The 19,424-nt window shown below is 40.0% G+C and overlaps 1 protein-coding gene across 1 annotated transcript in view; it reads right to left on the minus strand.

Moving 5' to 3' along the window:
• Positions 1-204: 204 nt before the first annotated feature.
• Positions 205-19,424, minus strand: part of Hapstr1 (HUWE1 associated protein modifying stress responses) — a 29,466-nt gene continuing 10,246 nt past the window's right edge. Inside the window, exons 3-4 of the mRNA XM_051167241.1 lie at positions 17,013-17,288; positions 205-2,588 (exon numbers count right to left, since the gene is read on the minus strand). Of these exons, the coding sequence (XP_051023198.1) occupies positions 2,344-2,588; positions 17,013-17,288 (521 nt within the window). The 3' untranslated portion in view covers positions 205-2,343. The remainder of the gene's footprint in view (positions 2,589-17,012; positions 17,289-19,424) is intronic.

The following is a 19,424-nucleotide window of genomic DNA, read 5'->3' on the forward strand; positions in this document are numbered from 1 at the left end:
CATGTTCTACATCTAATGAAAACTTCCAAAATATTCTGAATTACATCAGTCTAACTTTGTACTGGTGTGTCTCAGGGTTATTCTACTCTGGTAGAATCTAGAAAGAAAGGGACAGAAGAGCAAGCAAAATTGCTACTAAGGTGTGTGTGTGGTGGTGGGGGGGGGGTACTAATATTGAATGTAATAGAAAAAAGTAACAAATGCTAAAGTTTTTAAAAAGTTTAATGGAGCCAATAATTCGGCATATAAATTGTGTTCTGGCAGACATTAGACCTGCTTTCTCTTACCAAAGAAAATGGCACGTTTTATCAAAATTTGACAACTGAGAGTAAAGGGCACTGAGATTCAGCTTCAGAGCACCAACTTAAAACCAAACAACCGAGAACATCGTTATTCAACTTGGACAGAGGAAACAGAACCAAGGCAGGAAGGGAGATGAAACGTTTTCCTTGGTCTCAAGTCCCTTAGGAATGGGAGTTCTGGCTTCTTATCAGCAGCTGTCAGACCATCAAGCCCCAATTCCATAATCTATATTCACAACCACAGAAAAGCAAAAGTGAACTCCATGCCTTGGTATACCCCAAGGGAAGCCTGGAAGTACTTGTGATGCACAGGCTTGTCCATTTAAGGTAAAATGGCAGATTGCTGTAATTCTTCCTGCTTTTCAAACAAAAGAAAGCTCCACTTTTGTAAAAATTGAGAAATATCTTACTTTCATTCCTAGTTTGAGTATGGATTTCACTGTTTTAAATAAGGGCTATATCTATAATGAATACAGAACTTCAATTCACACAACATTTCTAACATTTCCATTCACATCCCACTCAGTCAGTAATGGTTAACTTAGCAAGGTTTCTTCACAGAAAGATATTAAATGGCTGACAAAATTGCAAACTTTTAACAAAGTGCTGTAATTACCAGAAAAACCCTTACACTGATTTGCAATGGTTATTAAGGATAAAAATAGAATTAACTGAAACTGGACTACAAGTTTGCAAGGAAACATTTTCACTGTCCTACTTGATATATAATATAATAGGATAGAATGAATTACAGTACCTGGCAGGCTGACATCAGTCTTCTAAAAAAAAAAGACTACCATTCAGTTCAAGGTAGTAAAAATGCAGATGAAACATGCTCTAAGTGTTATAGCTACAAGAGGTCTTATATTTACCCAAAGAGAACTCTTGAGAGCTGTTGTTTGGGTCTACCTAACATCTAGAGAACCTCCACGCGATTTCATCCTTTCCAGAATGAAATCCCAAACTGCACATCTGAGAGGAATGAAGGGACAGGAAAAGTTGGGTTTTGTTACTTAAGTTATGTTCACATTAGTAGCAGATAAAATATATTTATCATCTTCTGCCCACTGTGACAACTACACACAGTAGGGCATCCATAAAAATCAAAGAAAAACAAAACAAAAAATTAAAGAATAAATACCTATTCCCACCATCCATTTCCTCTCACCGCTACTAAACCAAAAAGGAAGCCCACTCTCAAAAATCATGACCCGCTCTTCAGGTCATTTTGAATGCAGTCTCTGTTTAACCATAAGTAAAGTACCCGGCATAGGAAGTAGTACTTGTTTTAAAACTGAGTATCTGAAGCCTACAGGGTTATTCTGGGGACAGTTTAATAATAATATTGCTATTTTCAGAGCACTAACACACACAAAGTGAATCCAGTAAGTTCTGTGTATTGATTCAATATTAAGTATTACTTGCATGACCATCATAGCACCTCTTTACATCTCACAATCACCAGAGTTAAAAACTGTTTTGAGAACTGAAAAACTGGGCATAATCTGATAATCAGAAATTGCACACTATCACTATGGAAACCAGGTGTGTGGTTCAGTGTGGCTGCAAAACTGGAAGCCTGCAGATCTGGCTTACAAGCCAAATCAAAGTTTTAAACAATTGTAGGAAACTGGCAATACTGTTTAAGCAAAAATACTCAACACAGCAGGAAATGGACCAAAAAATAAAAATAAGAAAGCATTCTATAACCAAATAAACATCTGATATTTCCTTTCCCTTTGAGAATAAATACAGTTAAGGTCACTTTTAGCCTTGGAACGGGTATATGCCTATGATGATCTTGCTAATGACTACACAGTATCTCATGTCCTCTGCTAGGATTATAGTTTGAGAAAGCCATAGTTACAGGAGGCATCTACTGTAAATACCTAGAACTTCCTTTTATGGCAACCACTAGAGAATTCACTTGTATTAAACAGTGAACAAGGGAAGATGGCCTCATGTTTCCTTTGCAATAATAGTATATGTTGAGGATCGAGTGGCTTTCAAGCAGCATGGTGGATGTGAAAATGTCTGCAGCTTAGAGCATTCTGTTGCGTTTATGGGTTGGTGAGTCTGTAATGACATCGCCACATTGGGCTGAGGTACGCTTTCTAGTTCCACCATTGTCCAAGTGGAGTGCCATTTCTTCTGTTATGAAAGTGTTCAAATCGACATCATGGAGTCCATTTCTCCTTCGACTAGCATTCGGTCCACTGCTTACATGTGTAGGAGAGCCTGGGGTGCTCGAGCGCACGCTTATACTAGCCATTGCACCACTAAGACCTAGGAAGAAGAAAAGAGGTTTTAGACTTGCTCCATTATTTGACCCCTTTGAAAGCAACCCACTCTACTTTCCATGATGCCACAGTGTCAAGCGGTGCCTGCCGGTTTTCTTTGTAAGTTTATTCTGCAAGGACCAACCACACGCTTTGACCTACACTCTATTGGCAATATAACCATTATCATAATGGCGACTTGTGACAGTGGAAAGCTAAATGTACCAAACATTGTACTAGGAATGGAAAGATAGGATATTCTCCCATTTATTCTATTAGGCAAGTGCTACATACAGTTCACAGACCAGGACAGATGCTTGCTTCTTAGAATTCTCTGATGTGTCTGCCAGTGATATAGGTAGAGAAAGCAAGAAAGCATTTCCAGGTCTGAGTAGGCTTACAACCCTTAGGTTGTATATAATGTAGCACCCCAAATACTCCATTATTACGCCTGAAAAATCACTGTTAAAAATGCTGGACCACTGGTGGGTGTGTCCTGGACAAACAGCTCTATCATCATCTGAGGTGTATCTGGCAGACACCCTTTAAGATAAGAGAGTCCAAGTCAATACCATGTCTAATCCTTCAAAGAGCAAGTAAGGGATAGGGCAATCCTGCTTCATGTTTCAGTTCTTAAATCCAGGGTATGTCCTAGCACTGACTTCTGAACCCTCGTTGCTTAGAATAGTACCAGTTATGAAACGTACATTTCACTCTGAATGTTCAGGATAAGCCAGTGAAAGGGGTGTATCTGGCCAGGTCACAAACTGCCATTTCCCACCTCATGAAATTCTCCCTCGCTAGATTTGGCCACTGCCTGACTAAAGAGAATGATTTAGTATCACTGGTGTTTCCAAGAGTAGGAATTCTACCTGATCTTTTAAAACAAAACTTTAAGGTTTGATCTGGTGGGGGCCACACTCATTTTGAACTTTTAAAAAAATGCTTCTAAGGAAAAACTCTGCACCTACCAAATCAAATCTACTAAATCCCAAAGTTGTTCTTACTGTATAAAAGCAGTTCTTGCAGACAACATGCTCTACCCTCAGCCACTTCCCACTCTCCAACCAGGTCCCCTCACGGTTCTACCCCATCAAAATGCACCCTTTTTACAATGGTGGTCCAGGGGAAATAAGTGCCCCTCTTTACCTCTCCACCTTTCAAAAACCATCACCTGTTTGGTTTTGGTTTTCTTTGGGGGTGCGTGTGGGAAGAATGCGTCCCAGATCAGGCATTGTTACTCCTCAAAATAACGCTGTGATATACAGCTTTGTGACTTCATTCTGCAAGCTAGGACTATAATACAAAAGTTAAATATCCCCCTCCCTGCCCAAGGTCACCAGGTAGTAAGCAAGAGCTGAGTTTCCAGAAGGCAAGGAGTCGAAACACTGCCTTCTCTTAAATATACAACTGTTAGGAGGCTGAAACAGGAAAACCGCCATTGTTTTCCAGCCAACTTGAGCTAGAAAGACCCTATTCTCAAAAATCCACACATTTTTTAAAAGTAGTTTTAGAGTTCAAGGCCAGCCTGCCTCTTAGGCCTCGCCCTGACAGCTGCTCGTCCTGTTCTAGCCAAACAGTGGTGGCACAAGCAGGCGATTCTGTCAGTTCGAGGCTAACCTGGTCTACAGAGTGACAGCCAGGGCTACACAGAAACCTGTGTAAATGAGAAGCCCTGTCTCAAACAACTTCAAAAAACAAAAAATCTTACTCTAAAACAAAAACAAAACAAAACAAACAAAAAACCTTACTCTATATCACTAATATCAATGATTAGTGGTTCTTCTCAAAGTCAGACTGTACTTTTTGCACTTTGCTCAGCCTGAGCGCGTAAGACTCACAACTCTGTTACTAGTTGTACTTTTCCCCTTTTGCCTAGTGATGGTGCTTCCCTCCCACTTAACTTTCTACTCCTTCCTGTCCAGTCCACCCGCTACTTCCTTAGCAGCCTATGTGGGCTGCTTCTTCTTCTGCCCTTTTGACAGACAAGTGTCAAGTGGGAGCCCTTTCACCACTTAGCTTGTAATCTCTTATCTTGCACTCAAAGGCCCACCACTCCTGTTTCTAACTACTTTCTGCATAGCTCAGACTTAATAGCTACAAAGAGGAACACTTCTTTGTCTTCAACACATAGGCTTAAACAAACAATGCTCTGCCCACTTTTTGTAAGTAGACCAGGCCGCCCCAAACCCCACTGCAATTGAAGACATGCAAGGACATAACCTCGAAAAGTGTGTGTGTGTGTGTGTGTGTGTGTGTGTGTGTGTGTGTGTGTGTGTGTAAGTAAACAGGGTTCTATTGTGTAGCTCAGACTAGCCTCAAACAGCAATTCTCCTACTTCAACCTCCCAAATTACAGTCAAAAACTGCACTGACAGCACGCTTTTAATCCCAGCACTTGGAAGGAAGAGGTAGGCAGATCTCTATGAGTTCTATGCCAGCCTGGTCCACAAAGCTGGCCAAGGACAGCCAGGGCTACATAGAGAAACCCTGTCTTGAAAAATCATAACAAAAAACACACTGACCAGTTAACATCATTTTTATACTTGTCCAGGTTGCAGAGGTTCTTCAGTAATTATACTGTAAAACCTGAGAGCTAAGCAATAAACAGGGCTACTTTTATAATTCAGGATCGCTTTTGCAAATGAAACTATAAGGGGATTTTAATTAGCCCAACCAACCCATGTCCTTCATAAATGTTCATAGTGGTAGTGACAACTACCAAAAGACCCAAAGCACTCCATTAGGAAGTGAACTGGTCACTTCCATCAATGTTTTTTATTGATTCAACTTCTCCATGAAAAACAAAATACATTATGAAGCAATTTGGCCAATCTGAAAACCCCCATAACACCTGAGAAATCATCTTTTTCTACAGAGCACTAGGTTTTAACTTTATGGTACAGGGAACCTAGTCTCAGCCATAAGAATCTTTTCAAAGTCTGACTCACTAATCTTTCCCAAAGAATTTTCACAAGTGTCAAAAACAAAAATTAAGATTACAACCATCAAAAAAAAAAAAAAAAAAAAAAGAACAAACCAAAAAACCCACACTTTAAACAGCCCAAATTTTATTTTGAAAAACCAGAGACAGCTGCTGAAGCTGCTTTAGAAATCCTTACTAAAGCCACATGAGGACAATCAGGCTACACAAGTACAAAAACTCTAAACATGCTTCAGAATTTAAAAATTAAGTTGTACATCCTTAGGACATGCAACTTAATTTCTACCAAAAACATGTTTTCAAAAAAAAAAAAAATGGAAATATTTGACAAAAAGCAACTTAATTTCTACTAAAAACATGTTTTCCAAAAAAAAAAGTATGGAAATATTATTTGACAAAAAGCAACTTAATTTCTATCAAAATCATGTTTTCAAGAAAAAAGTATGGAAATATTATTTGACAAAAGCGGAATATGTAGCACTAGACAAAGTCTCAATTGCTTAACATAAGATAAACTCACGTCTTAATGTTTCTGCATCCATTTGAAATAGTGTAGATTTTTCATGAAGCTCAAAATGATTGAAAACTCCCAGTGGAATTAAAACAGGCTTACAGTCCAGGTTACAGGAATCCAAGTTACATGGAAATAATTAAAAATAGCACACCTCTATTGTTGGCAAACTGTGTTCATCACGTCATGCTTGCTGTAATAGGAAAATGCTGTTGCATATTCAATTACCTAACACTCCAGTTTCCCAGCATTAAGTCACACAAAGAGAAAGAGCAAATCCTACCCAGGAAACTGCACAGAGAGAGACCGGAGGCTGCCATCTACGCTCTCCTAGCTTTCAGCACCTCAGGTCCCCCTGAAGAAAGCCAGGCCTAGGGATGCACAAGGTGATCCACCAGCACAGCTTTCAGGTCCCTTTTCAGACTGCTCAGCTAGCACTATCTTGTGGGGGGCAGAGGCTTTGAAATCCCCTACACTTGGAAAAAAAGTGGTTATCACTCTGCCTGGGAGCCCTAAGAAGTTGGCGTTTTTTTCTTTCTTGAAAATGAGTTGTGCCAGGTGTGGTGGCGCGCGCCTTTAATCCCAGCACTCGGTAGGCAAAGGCAAGGTGGATCGCTGTGAGTTCGAGGCCAGCCTGGTCTACAAAGTGAGTCCAGGACAGCCAAGGCTACACAGAGAAACCTGTCTTAAAAAAAGAAAAGAAAATGAATTGTACACTCAAGTATGAATGCTTCCAGTGTAGTGTGCTGTGTGAGGTGTAAGGTGTCAAGTTTTAGGGTTCAATCATTTTTAAAAAAATCTACTAAGAAGGTCTGGTCATTTAAAGTAGATACCACTCCCCACCCCAATGTGTAAATTGTAATACTGAATTTTTATTGAAGTAAAGCACACTAAATCAAGCCAATTACAAAGGTACATGTGTCACACCAAGAAAACATTTTCAGTTATACTGACAGCCCAAAATGCTTTCCATTTATCAAAAACATCCATTTTTCAAACAGTTTTTATGCCACAAGAAAGGTTCACGACATTGAGAAAAGCAAGATACAGTACCATATATGCAGTATGAACTCAACTGTGAAATAGTATTTATACATTAAAAAAAAGGGTCGAAGGAAAAAAATGCATCGTTTAACTGCATTTGTTTCTATAGAGTGAAATCACAAGATACTGAACCTTCTTGTTCTTATGAAAGTTCTCCAAATTGAAACTCAGATAATCCAACTGTTTAATAGCTACCAACAGATTACTAAGTAAGTATGAGGGTAAGTAGACTGGCTTTGAAACCAACATAGCCTTTTAATTTTTCTACTGTTAATATCAAATAAAATGTTATTATAAGGTCCAAGAAAAATCTGTGTTAACTAATATTGGAAGGTTAATCTATCTCCAGTACCTTTGGTTATTAACATCTAACCTTAATGTACAGAAAATACGAACTTTTCATGTTAAATTAATGCTATTGTTAAGTGCCCTGCTGTAATTTTCTTGGTCTCAGGGGCTGGTTTGAAGGAAAGCCAATGATGTAAAAGTTCCTTCAAAAAGAATGTAAAGGCATTAATATGCCTAATAAGCATAAAGATGCTATAATCACATATAAGTGATTAAAAGAGTGCCTTGGCTGTGAAATCTCTTATATCAACTTCTAAGTATGTTTTTCAGACTGTTGAATAGCTATTAGCAGTTCTTCAAGACTTTAAGAAAGTTGGGCTTGGTGGCGCAAGCCTTTAATCCCAGCACTCGGGAGACAGGGGCAGGCAGATCGCTTTGAGTTGAAGGCCAGCCTGGTCTACAAAGAGAATTCCAAGAGAGCCAGGGCTATTACACAGAGAAAGCCTGTCTCAGAAAATCAATCAAACAAACAAAAAACCACAACAAAACCAAAAGACTTTAAGAAGATGCACTGAACTTCAATATTCAACAAGCATTACAATATTCCACACACCTAGGCCTCTGCCATCAAGTTGCAAGCAGCTTCTTCTATACTATCTCATCACACTTTAAGAACGTTTAAGCAAGCCAGGCACAGTGCTGCACGCCTATAATCCCAGCATTCAGGGAGGCAGAGGCAGGCTGTGAGTTCAAGGTCAACCTGTCTTGGCTACACAAAGGAAAGAAAGAAAAAAACTTTGAAGCACTCGTGTTAGCTCTCAAGATAGTTCTCATGTTTTTCCTAAATCATAAGAAGGGATGGTAGAATGAGGCAAGAAAATAAGAGAACTAAACAAAATATCAAGTTCCAGTGGCTACATTTTTTTAAAAACAGGCCCCACACCCAGATTTTCTAGATTCAAGGAGCTGCCAAGGAACCTGACTGACTTAAGCTAAGGATGTGGCTAGAGATGGAGCTCAGTGCTAGAGTGCTTCCCCAGCACATACAAGGCCCAGATTCATTCAGAAACAGCAAGAAAAATAAAGTAAATATCACAAGGCTCAGACTCACCACCACCACCACCAAACATATGAAAAACACACATGACTCTGTGCCTCAGACTGATTACTTAGGCTTACATGCTTCAGGATGGCGGTACCAAGCTAGGCATTCCTTAAAATTAGTCATCTTTATAGTCACCTGTTCCTGTTTGCAAAATAGCACCTGGTATTCACTGTGAGTAAATACCATCTATAGGAAGTACTAAACTACAGAAAGGCAGTGTGTGTGTGTGTGTGTGTGTGTGTGTGTGTGTGTACACGTACGTGCATACATACATACACCTGGGTTTGATCTTACGCACCCACGCACACAGGCAGGAGAAGGGCGAGGCAGGAGACTCTGAACTAGAGAAGACCAAGACCATTCTGGTCTACACAACAAATTCCAGGACAGCCAAGTATGTACAGTAAGACCATGTATCCAGAAAAGAAAAAAGGGAAATATAAAAATTGCCCCCCCCAAAAAAAGGGAATCTGTTTGTTTCTCTCTTTTAATTTTCCAGTGTATCATAAAGGGCTACTGTCTGGGTTTACCCAAGTCCTTCTCCCAAAGCTCACACTGACTTTTCAACACAAAAAGAACCTAAGAACATGTTATCTTAAAGCTAAATGCTGATTAAGAGCAGTAATTTTCACTGTGCCAAACAAACATCAGACCCGGCATGTATAGGCCTGGATCTGTAATAGCAAATACTTTTATAACAACTTAAGCCCTGTGGGTTTAAGTCTAGCCCAAAAGTCAACAATGTCATCAAAATAATTTTTGGAATGAAAGTATCTTTGGTTTAAGAGTCAGTGTGGATCAGAGTTAGCAACCGACAAAAAACACTTGTACTGTAGGATGACAAAATTAACAATTAGCAGATGAGTGAAGTTTGTGTTGGCAACAAGCCTTGCCTCTGCAATGTATGTCCCTTCCTACTCTGCCCCTGCACCTATCTCCATCACTGAAGAACAGAGCTCAGCCTAAGGCTCTTTAAACAGCACTAGCTTGAACAGGGTATCTCAGAACCAACTTCTCTACCTTGTCTACAAGAACCAAGCTCAAGATTTTAACAAGTAATAATATACGAGGGTGGGGTGGTTGGGGGGGTGGAGACACACAATAGAGGAGAGGCTGGAGAGATGGCTCAGGGGTCAAGAGCACTGGCTGCTCTTCTAAAGGGCCCGTTTGATTCCCAGCAACTACATGGTAGCTAACAACCATCTGTAACTCCAATTCCATTAAATCCAATGTCTTTTCCTCCACAGACAATACACACAAACAATACACAACCATACACAAAGGTAAAGTACCCATATATGTGTGCATGTATAATATTTACAAAAAGTAAAAAATAAAGCTTCAAATTAACTCTATGGAGTGCTAGGTATAACTTACTATAGGCAAGGAAAAAGTTCTGTCAGAAGCAAGAACGGTTTACACAGGATCATGGAGGGATAGGTAAGCAATCTGGTTGGTTCTCATATACTATCTCATATAATAAAAGGAGATCACTTTTACAAAGACAGTATTAGAGATCTTTAGCACACTGCCCAAGATTACATAGGACATTGTAGCCTACACATAAAAACTTCCTAACACAGTAAGCCAAAGATATATAAAGCTGGCCACCAAGCATCCATCTTCAAAGATAGTCATCCAGATCCATTGATATAAGAAACCCAGACACAAGCCGGGCATGGTGGCACATGCCTGCAACCCCAGCACTTGGGAGTCAGAGGCAGGGGCAGGCAGATCACTGTGAGTTCGAGGCCAGCCTGGTCTACAAGGTGAGTCCAGGATAGCCAAGGCTACACAAAGAAACCCGGTCTCAAAGCAAAGCAAAGCAAAACAAAACAAAACAAAACCAAACCAAAAAAAAAAAAAAAAAAAAAAAGAAACTCAGACATATAATATCAAATGTTTTCTGAAATTGTTTCAAGATCTTTCCAAGCCACCCAAGCCCTGGAGGGGGGAAAAGTGTGTGTGTGTGTGTGTGTGTGTGTGTGTGTGTGTGTGTGTGTGTGTGTGTGTGTGTGTGTGTGTGTGTGTGTAGGGGAGTGGGGGCAGAAAAAGACAGTACCCTAAAACTATAAATAGAGGCACAGTGGGCAGGAGAACAAATTTTAGAGCCAGAAAGATCTCAAATAACCTACTCTATCACTTACTAACCCATTCTAGCCTTTCTTCATCAATGAAGAATGAAGATGACACACAGTAGGTGAACATTAAATGATACACACAGTACAATACAAAGGCCCTGGCCCACAACCCCAGCACTTGAGAGGTGGCAGAAGGATCACTAGCTAAAAATGTGAAATACAGTCTTGTCTACACAGCAAGCTCCAGATGAATCCAGGCTCCACAGTGAGGCCAAACCTCAAAAGACAAACATCTTTTTAAAAGTATACACAAAATAAAGAAACCCTCAGCCCCGACCCTGAGACAGGGTTTCTTTGTGCAGCCTTGGCTGTCCCCTAGACTTACTTTATAGACCAGGCTGGCCTCGAACTCACAGAGATCCACCTGCCACTGTCCCCTGAGTGCTGGGGAAAATCTTATTTTTTTAAAGTATACACCAAAGACTAGTTAACAAGGCCTGCACAGTAATACTACCAGTTGACATTCCATGGTAGGTCAAGGAAATCTCGTAAGGACTAAGCTCTATATAAAAAGCTACAGGTAGGTAGTCAATTGCTGCTGAAAGGAGAATCAAATTTTCAATCTGAAGTAGTCAGCCCTATATACATACACCACCACCAAATGAACTCAACAGGATACAACTGTATATACACACATAAAATAGTAACTAAAGAAGTTAAATTCGAGACGGAAGATATGGAAGGAGCCGAGGGGAAAGAGAGTAGGTTTTATACAGTACTCATGTATAAAACTCTCAAAAAAAAAAAAAAGTTTTAAAAATAAAAGACTAGCAAGGTGGTGGTGGCAGCACACACCTTTAATCCCAGCATTGGAAGGCAGAAGCAGGTGGATCTCTCTTTAAGTCCAAGGCCAATCTGGTCTACAGAACAAGTTCCAAACACATCCAAGGCTTCCCAGAAAAACCCTATTTGAAAAAAGCCAAAAAGTAATTTAAAAAAATAGAATTTAAAAAAAATGACTAGTTCTCGTGGTTTTGTTCTCGGGCCCAGCAAATTACCAGTTGTTCTAATGTGAGATTCTTCCCAGAAATTAAATAGGTTCACAGGCTACTCTCTCCCACTTTCATAAGGTTCTCAATCCCGACAGTGCTGTTTACATCTACTTCTCAGACCTCTTTATTCATTCCTATGGTAAATTCACAACACAATTAAACCACATTCTTGGCTATGAAAGCCAAAAGGAATGGCACAATATGGGTTTCTATCATCAGGAAAGTACAGTATGCAAACACAGTGAGACCCTGTTCAAGAAAGCCAGGTATAATGACACATACTTAAAATCCCAGTACTACAGAGGCAGGAATATCACTCAGGAGTTCAAGACCACTTTCCTACAAATTGACATATTGAGTTGCAAGCCAACCAAGACTGTATCACTACAATAACTACATTTAAAGACAAACAAAACAAAAAGGCACATGTCTGTAAACCTAGAATTTGAGGTGGAAGCATAAAGATTAGGAATCTAAAGTTATTAAGAGTTCTAGGTTTGTATGGACAGCAAGAGATACTGTCACATAATTAAGAAAAGGGGGGAGAGGGGGAAGGAAGGAGAGAAGGGGCAATAGTCCAGATGTGGTAGTGTACCTCTATAATCCCAGCACTTAAGAGAATTAATCAGGAAGGTCATAAATTCTAATCCAGCCTGGATTAAAAATGATGAGGAAAATGGAAATGGAGAAAAGCCATGTAACAAGTTGGCCTTACAATATAAAGAGGTGAATGGGGGAGATCTGTGAAAAGCACAAGAGATTCAAGACATTACCAGTAGGGCTGGGATACTGATTCCAGACCAAAACCAGACTACAATGGATTTCTGTTTGCCTTGTAGGACCAGACAAGGTCAGAAGGGTAGAGAGAGGAAGAAAATGGTTTTATAAAAGCAGCCTCTGGTACCTAAATCACTTTTAAAAGTAAGTGCAGTAAGCCAGGCATGTTGGTGCACGCCTTTAATCCCAGCACTCTGGAGGCAGAGGCAGGCAGATCCCTATGAGTTGGAGGCCAGCCTGGTCTACAAAGTGAGTACAGGACAGCCAAGGCTACACAGAGAAATCCTGCCTCGAAAAAAAACCAAAAAGAAAAATTAAAAAGAGCAATAACAAATCACCCCAAGAACAAACACACCTACTCCAGAGACCTTTCCTCAAACCCACAGACAGGTTAAACTGAGATATCCCTTTTGTCCCCCGCAAAATCTTCACTACATCCAAACATCAAATCATCCAATTTTTTTGTCTCCACAGAAAGTGGAAATACTCTCTTCACATGACTACACAGGCTGCCGAATAGCTACATGGAGATAGTAGTGTTTGGTGTGAAATGTTACCTGATGTACAGTTGTACAGCACTTGCCTAGCATGCACAAGGCCCTAGGTACAAACCCTAGTACTGAGGAAGGGGGGAGGGAGGAATGTCATCTGTGACAAATGCTCATAAGACACAATGAGGAATGTGCAGAAACAAAACAAAAACAACACTTGGGAGGCAGAGGCACGCGGTTCTCCCTGAGTTTGAGGCCAACCTGGACTACAGAGCAAGTTCCAGGACAGCCAGAGCTGTTACACAGAGAAACTCTGTCTCAAAAAAGCAAAACAAAAACAAACAAACAAAAAAAAACTATGAATATCTAAAGAGTTCTAAATGAGGGCCAGGCACGTGCCTTTAGTCCCAAAACTTGGGGTGCAGAGGCAGGAAGGTAGCTGTGAGTTCAAGGCCAGCCAAGGCTACACAGAGAGACCTTGTCTCTAAAATAAAATAAAGAGTTCTAAATGAGAAGTAGAGGACTTCAAGCTAAGAGTAAGAGCCTGCAGAAAGTGATAGCCAGAGTTAGAGATCCTATAAAATATAATTCAGGTCAGTCAAGGAACCCGGGAAAAAAAAGTCAGAGGCTCAAGTAGCAGAAGAGAAGGAGATGCCCTAAAAGAGAAAGGTAGGCAGAGCATAAATCAAAGTACTCTGGGTATTTTGGGTCTACATGAATAATTGTTTATATAAAAAGGAGAACGTGGTAGAAATCTCAGTAGATTTTCAATGTTATTTTGAGATAGGAATTAATTAAACAAGACAGAGAAAGAATTAATTTAGCATGAGCCCATCTATTTTATTTTCTGTGATTATAACATCTAGAAACTAAGTCCTACAGTACACAGAAAATAAGCAATATGCTACAGTAATGGGACCAAATAAAGTACAGATTAGTCTTACAAGTCTTACGTATCGCTAACCACCATTACTTATAGTTCTGATGAGGCTGCTTGATGAGCAAGTCCAGGACAAGGCTACACAGAGAAATCCTGTGTCGAGGAGGAAAAAAAAAAAAAAATTTTTTTTTTTTTTTGACAAAAAGTATCACTCTGTGTGCACTGCAGCATGCTCCTTGGTTCTTTCAGTAGTTATGTGACAAAAGAAACCATACACTTCACACCTACTTCTACCTGGGTCAAGTGGCCATTCTTCCATTCAAATCTGGTTAAAAGCCTGACGCTGTCAAATAGCCAGCGATCCACCATTAATAAGGTATGTATCCTTAAGTTCCCAATACCAGAGACTGAAATCTTCAGCCTTGTATTCCGTACAGGAAAGACATCATCCTCTATAACAGTTTGTAAAATGGCTTGTGTACATTTATTTCCTATTTCATACTCCTGTGCACCAGAGTCTGTCTTAGTCCATTCCCTTAAAAAAAACACAACAAAAACAACCAAATCTGTTGGAAATGCTGAAATAGGATCCATGTCCCCTCTCAGAGCATCTTCTTGGCATTCCCTGTCTATATGAAACTCTGCTTACATGTCCGCTATCAACTCAAAAGTTCCTGCTGTGTTTCTCCCAATAAAGACATGTATTTTATTTGCTTCCACTGCAAAGCAAAACTGCCTCTCAACACATTTTCCATGCCTCCTTGCCCTAAAATTTCATGGACTTAGACTCACTCATCAATGCAGAACTCTAAAAACTCTAACTTGACTTTGTATTTCAAAACTGTGCTAATTATACATAAAAAACAAAACAACAAAACCCTCAGCCAGGGGGTGGTGGCTCACGCCTTTAATCCCAGCACTCAGGAGGCAGAGGCAGATAGTTTGATGTAAATTCAAGGCCATCCTGGTCTACAAAGCAAGTCCAGGACAGCCAAGGCTACACAGAGAAACCCTATCTTGAAAAAAAAATTTTAAAAGAAAAAAGAAAGAAAAAAATGCCTCTGGCATAGTGTATCTCTACCCTAATTAAGATGTTTCCAAATACATCTTTTAATTACCTTATATTACAAATCAGATAAAGATACCATATACTCATTTGTCTACCTTACCATTTAATTAACAATGCCCTCTTATTAATGTAATTACCCTCATTTAAACCCTCAAATCAGACTAGCATTCTCCTCAGTACACTGACAGCCATTAGAACACAACATTCAATTATAATTCTTTCTAAAAATTCTTTGAAAAGGGCCTAAAACTTAAGAACTTGTCAAATTAGAGTACACTCTGCTCAAAAATGTATTGAATAAGTTCACCATGGGCAAAATTTATTTTGATTTTATTATATATGCTTATTAATGCCATCTTAACTTAAACATAAGTAATAGTCCTTTGTACAACTCTAACAAAACTCTCAAAGTTCAATTAATAATAATTCAAGGTCCAACAGATATGATCTGATAAAATGCAATGGCAGATCAGAGCAGTGGTTACCCTTTTACTATATACACCATGGCATGGGCATGGTTATCTAGTAGGCGTGGCTTTTGTTTTGTAAACTGTCTCTGCAGGATACTAGTATGCAGGGAACTATTTAAGTATGAATTCTATCATAAACCACACTTGAAAAAAATGACAATATTTAAGAAAGAAGACTATATTGCATGTGGGATTCACTAAATCAATCTGGTGGTTTTTTTTAAGATGGAGAAGTTTATTAAATGACCATGGGGAGAAAAGGAAAGGGGGAAGGGGTACCCCAGAGAAAGACAGAAACAGAGGACGAGAGCAAGGAGGGAGATGAGAAGTGAGAGAGAAAGGGGGGTAAGAGAGAAGACAGAGCTCAACCTGACATATTTACACACCTCTTATAATAGTTTTTCCAAATTTAAGGAGAAATATCTGATACACTAATACAATGCCGGGGACAGGACACCACCTCATTTTTGCCTGAGTTTCAAAAGTTCTGAAAAATGTAAATATCAGACATAGTATGCAGTATGAATTGGATTCATACACATTTCTCCTTGAAGTAAGTGCTTTAAGTTATAGGTAAATCTGAAATGAGGTGGAAGGAGGTGGCACTTGTCTAGCTTCCACCTCTTCATGAGGGAAATAAGAAAATAAGTTAAGAGCCGGGCGTGGTGGCGCACGCCTTTAATCCCAGCACTCGGGAGGCAGAGGCAGGCGGATCACTGTGAGTTCGAGGCCAGCCTGGTCTACAAAGTGAGTCTAGGATGGCCAAGGCTACACAGAGAAACCCTGTCTTGAAAAACCAAAAAGAAAAAAGAAAAAAAAGAAAATAAATTAAGATTGGCTGCCTAAGAGAGAATGGTCTCTGTAGACATTAAAGTTTCCATGATATAGAAGCCATTTATACATATTCCACTGTTTATTAGCACACTACCCTTATTTTAAATGACCTATGACCTAAAAATGTTAGCTGTTAATAACTCATTCATTCCTACCTGTTCAGTCACCTGTTTGATCGTGTATCCATCTTGATTTCAACCAAGTCTTACTTGGTTGCTGTTTTCACAGCAGTCTAACATGTCACACAGAAAGTAACAGGCTCTCTTTCGTATGAAAGTCTGAAGTGCAACAACAGTAGACAGCAACAACAGCTTGGTCTCTGAGGACATTCTCTGACTCTAAGAATACCAGATCCTCTGAGCCAAGAACACATTTGCATACAGATCTGGGCCTGGAAAACAGTGATGACTTGGCCATTGGGTCTATTTCTCACGATCCTATCCACCTAACAATGAGGGTCTAAGGGACAGCAAACAGAAGGAGTATGACTCCAGCCTCCTTCCCCTTGGTTATCAACTCTCACTCTCTATAGCAGATAATCAAAGGAGTTAAAGGCTATCATGGACCAAGCACTCCAACCTAATTCTTAAGACACAGGATTTGCCCTTTGACTCAAGACAACTAAGTAAACATGTACAACATGTGAATGAAACACAATGAATTCAATTAGTGTTGTAGAAATTATCATAATACTAAAACTCAAACTAACCTTTCGGTGGGCTGCCAATGTATGCTCTTAGCTTGCATTCAATTTCAACACTTCTAGAACAAGTATTTACTATATAGACAAAACCAGACAATATATCTGGACCTAACCCTAAACATAAAAATGGGTCCACAGGCACTCTTAACCATTTTCCAAATAAGTATGTTTAAAGGGCTTTACCATGTAGAGCTATGGCTTCCCGGAAGGGTTGCAAATCAGTCTCTACAGATGAGCTAGTTTCCGTTGAAGTAGCTCGGTTAGGGGACACTACAGTCAGTCTTGGGGGAGCTCTAGAGTTTCGTGGCGGAGGAACCTTTCCACACAGGAAGCTGATCAAATCTTCTCTACGAATAGTTCTTCTGCGCTTTTTAACCCAGGCCAGCACATCTTTATTACGCCGCTGATAGCCAATCTGAATTCCAATATCAAAACTCCGCTGATGGGTATCCACACTTTCTATTAGGAAAAAAGAAAAGGAAAACAATGATCATTACAGCCACGCTGCATTTGCTCCTAAAGAAAACCACTTTATGATAACCAAAATGAATTATAAACTACAAGCATTTTAAACCAACAAGTAATTTAATCATCTAATACGTACCTTAATCATGTTTAAAATTAAAAGTCTAAATTCAGAGTTCAAACCATAATTTGAAAGCTTATTTCCCAACCTCTGCCAAAAAGATAAAAATTATACACACAAAATGGAGGGACTACTTTCCTTTGACCGAAGTAACTTGTCAAACCTTAGCCTATTTTAGAGTTTTGGGTGTTACTTGAATGGGTAACTACTGTGCCCTTACTGTAAGTGAACCAAAAAACCTCACGCACTGACTGACACCCTTGCATATGTGTATTCTGCTTCCAACCAGCAGCTTTTTGTAAGTCACGCCCACCCCCTTTCCCCAGACTAGTCTCCTAGTGCACACTGAAACTCAGTTCAGCAGCATGTCCCCTGCCCTTCAGTGATTCTACCTGACAGTATCTCAAAGCGCCAAAGTCACTCCAACTTCTTTTCAAGTTAGCTACTGTGTTAGCAGAACACATGGAGTATTTTTATTTCATTTTAGGAAACAAGGTCTCACACTATGTACTCATGGCTGGTCTCAAACTCAGAGTAGACTCTAAAGGGAAAAACAGTCATATGATAAATGAAGAGGTGTGCCCAACTAAGACAAATCGAAGCAGAGATGTGACTTTTTTCTTTTTCTTTTCTTTTTTTAAGTAGTAATAGTAGTTAAATAGGACACAGACTATCTTAGCATGAATAAAGTTCTGGACTCAATCACCAGTGCTCTCAGCCCCAAAAGCAAGATGACCTGAGTACAGATGTACAAGCAAGACTCTGCAACAAGACTCCTTAGTAGTTGGCAAGTCTTTATTCAAGAATCAAAAGGCTGGATGGGCTGGGCGTGGTGGCGCATGCCTTTAATTCCAGCACTCAGGAGGCAGAGACAGTCAGAATGATGTGAGTTCGAGGCCAGCCTGGTCTACAAAACGAGTCCAGGACAGCCAAGACTACACAGAAAAACTCTGTCTTTGGGGGGGGGGGGGGGCTGGATATAGTAGCACACCCTTAATCACAGCATTCTGGAAGCAAAGGCCAAGTGTACCTCTGTGATTTTTGAGGTCAGACTAGTCTACAAAATGAATTCCAAGACCATCAAGGCTACAGAAAGACAAAAGAAAGAAAGAAAAAGAAAGGGAGGGAAAGAAAGAAGAAAGAAGGGGGGGAGGAAGGAAGTTAAAAAAGAAAGGTCAAAAGTGAGATAACCATGAAATGGGTCTATTCTCTTAAAAAGTAAGTTCAAAAAGAACTAACCATTCTTGCTGAGAACACCTGCTCAATTCCTAGTTCCAACATGGTAGTTCACAACCCTCGTCTCAGCACAGGGAGGCAGAGGCAAGAGGATCACTGTGAGTTGGAAGCCATCCAGGTCTACAGAGCAAGCTCTAGGACAGTCAGGACTACATAGAGTGAGACCTTGTTTTTAAAAACCAAAAATTCAAACCATAATGTACAATGAGTTTAATTTCACAAAAAGCCAAGAGCGAGGGGCTGGAGAGGTGGCTCAGAGGTTAAGAGCACTGACTGCTCTTCCAGAGGTCCTGAGTTCAATTCCCAGCAACCACATGGTGGCTCACAGCTATCTATAATGGTGCCCTCTACTGGCCTGCAGGCGTACATGCAGACAGAACACTGTATACATAATAATAAATAAATCTGTATATGTGTGTGTGCGTATGTGTGTGTGTGTGTGTGTGTTTGTGTGTGTGTGTGTATATATATATATATAAAAATCAAGAGTTGTTAGACTCCGGCTTTCCTAGCATAGTAGTGGCATGCACTAGGAACATTCTGTGCAGAACCTTTGTGCATAATTCAGAGCCAAAATTGGTCAGTTTTTTTTGTTTTGTTGGTTTTTTGAGACAGGGTTTCTCTGTGTAACCTTGGCTGTCCTGGACTCACTTTGTAGATCAGCCTGGCCTCAAACTCACAGCAATCCTCCTGCCTCTGCCTCCCAGTGCAGAGTGCTGGGATTAAGACAGGGTCTCTCTGTGTTAGCCTTGGCTGTCCTGGACTCACTTTGT

This window comes from Acomys russatus, chromosome 25, assembly GCF_903995435.1.
Source record: "Acomys russatus chromosome 25, mAcoRus1.1, whole genome shotgun sequence".
NCBI lineage: Eukaryota > Metazoa > Chordata > Mammalia > Rodentia > Muridae > Acomys > Acomys russatus.